The 1,896-nt window shown below is 39.5% G+C and overlaps 1 protein-coding gene across 1 annotated transcript; it reads left to right on the top strand.

Annotated features, from left to right (window-relative positions):
* Positions 1–6: 6 nt before the first annotated feature.
* LOC133324868 (translin-like) lies at positions 7–352 on the top strand. The gene has a single exon (XM_061533697.1). The coding sequence runs from the start codon at positions 20–22 to the stop codon at positions 350–352; it is 333 nt and encodes a 110-aa protein (XP_061389681.1). The 5' UTR covers positions 7–19.
* Positions 353–1,896: the final 1,544 nt, after the last annotated feature.

Genomic DNA, 1,896 nt, shown 5'->3' with positions numbered 1-1,896 from the left:
GGACATTGAAGATTATCTAATGGGCATTTTACAAATGGCTTCCGAGCTGTCACGTTTTGCCACCAACTCTGTGACAATGGGTGATTATGATCGCCCCCTGAATATATCACGTTTCATGGCCGATCTGAATGCCGGCTTTCGTTTGTTAAATCTTAAAAATGATGGTCTACGCAAACGTTTCGATGCTCTCAAATATGATGTTAAGAAAATCGAAGAAGTTGTCTACGATATTAGTATAAGGGGTCTGCGTAATGGTACGGTAGCGGGAGATGAAGCCGCAGCAGTACCACCTACAGCTGAAGCTGTAGCAGCAGGTGATGATTGTCCGTTTGGTGAAAATAAAACAGAATAATAATATCCTTAATTTATAAGTGGACACTGAAATCTTTTTTTTAATTTTTTTACTACTAACCATGATATGTACTTACTTTTAAGAAATTTATTGGATTATTTTTTTTTTTGTTTTTATTATTTTTTTCAAACTTACTTGAATAAAAAGAGCATGGAGTTTGAAAAAGCTCCTTAAATGTTATTTTCACTTTTGGTAAAAATAATGAGATTTTTTTATTTAAGGCAAACTCAAGCAATGATTCTTTGTGGAGGCGAAGGGCTTTATAGAAGAGCTGGAGAGCGTCTTTATGGGCGAGCAGAAGGGAGTCTTTATAGACGAGCTGAAGGGAGTATTTATAGACGAGCTAATGGGAGTCTTTATAGACGAGCTAATGGGAGTCTTTATAGACGAGCTAATGGGAGTCTTTATAGACGAGCTGATGGGAGTCTTTATAGACGAGCTGATGGGAGTCTTTATAGACGAGCTGATGGGAGTCTTTTTAGACGAGCTGATGGGAGTCTTTATAGACGAGCTGAGCTGATGTATTTATAGATGAGTTGAAGGGATTATTTATGGACGAACTGGAGGGTGTCTTTATAGATGTGCTGAAGGGTGTCTTTATAGATGTGCTGAAGGGTGTAGTTATAGACAAGTTGAAGGGTGTTTTTATAGAATTGTTGAGAATATTTATGGACGGGTTGAAGGGAGACTTGAGAGGAATAGGAAGCCGTGTTTATGGACTAGTTAAATGCAGGAAGGCTTTATATGCGATCTGAAGGAAAGACGGTATTTATCTCATTCGGTAAATATTTCCTTCAGATCGTCTATAGAGACAACCTTTATCTCGTCTATTAAAACTCATTCAGGTCGTTTATTGAGTCTGCCTGAGCTTCAGCTCGTCTATAAAGACTCATTGCCCACCAATTCGCCTATAAAAATGCCCTGCCATTCAGCACTTCTATTATATATAAAGAATATTTCACTCAGTTCGTCTCTAAAGAGTCCCATCTTCTATAATAACCACAAGGCTTTCAAATCTTTCATAAAGTCTACCTAGTCTCCGGCAAGTCTATAAAGATTCCCGTAAGCCTCGGCTCGCATATTAATACTCTCTTTGCCTCAGCTTCTGTATAAATACTCCATGAGCTTCAATTTGTCTATAAAACCTCACTGAGCATCAATTTCTCTATAAAGTTTCCCTGGACAGTGACGAGCTAAAGCCTGTAAAAAACTCTTGGCCTTCAGCTTGTGTACAAAGACTCCCTGAGCTTCAGCTGCACTATTCCGCCTTTATGAAAGTCAGCCCATCTGTAAAGACTCCCTGGCCTTCAGCTCGTCTGTAAAACATAATTGAGCTTCAGCTCGTCTATAAAACCACCCTGAGCTTCAGCAGCAGGAAGGCTTTATAGGCGAGCTGAAGTAAAGACGGTATTTATAGTCGAGCTAATAGATAGGGTGGCTTCATAGGCGAGCTGAAGCATAGGTCATCAGGAATTCATGGTGCATCTATAGACGAGCTGAAGTTCAGGCAATATTTTTTCGTCTTTTGCTCTCCTCCGACTAGT

The sequence above is a fragment of the Musca vetustissima genome, unplaced genomic scaffold (assembly GCF_032173495.1).
Source record: "Musca vetustissima isolate MV318-11 ecotype Yass unplaced genomic scaffold, APGP_CSIRO_Mvet_v1 utg4643, whole genome shotgun sequence".
Lineage (NCBI taxonomy): Eukaryota > Metazoa > Arthropoda > Insecta > Diptera > Muscidae > Musca > Musca vetustissima.
The sequence above is the reverse complement of the archived record's forward strand: the minus strand, read 5'-3'. Positions and strand labels throughout refer to the sequence as shown.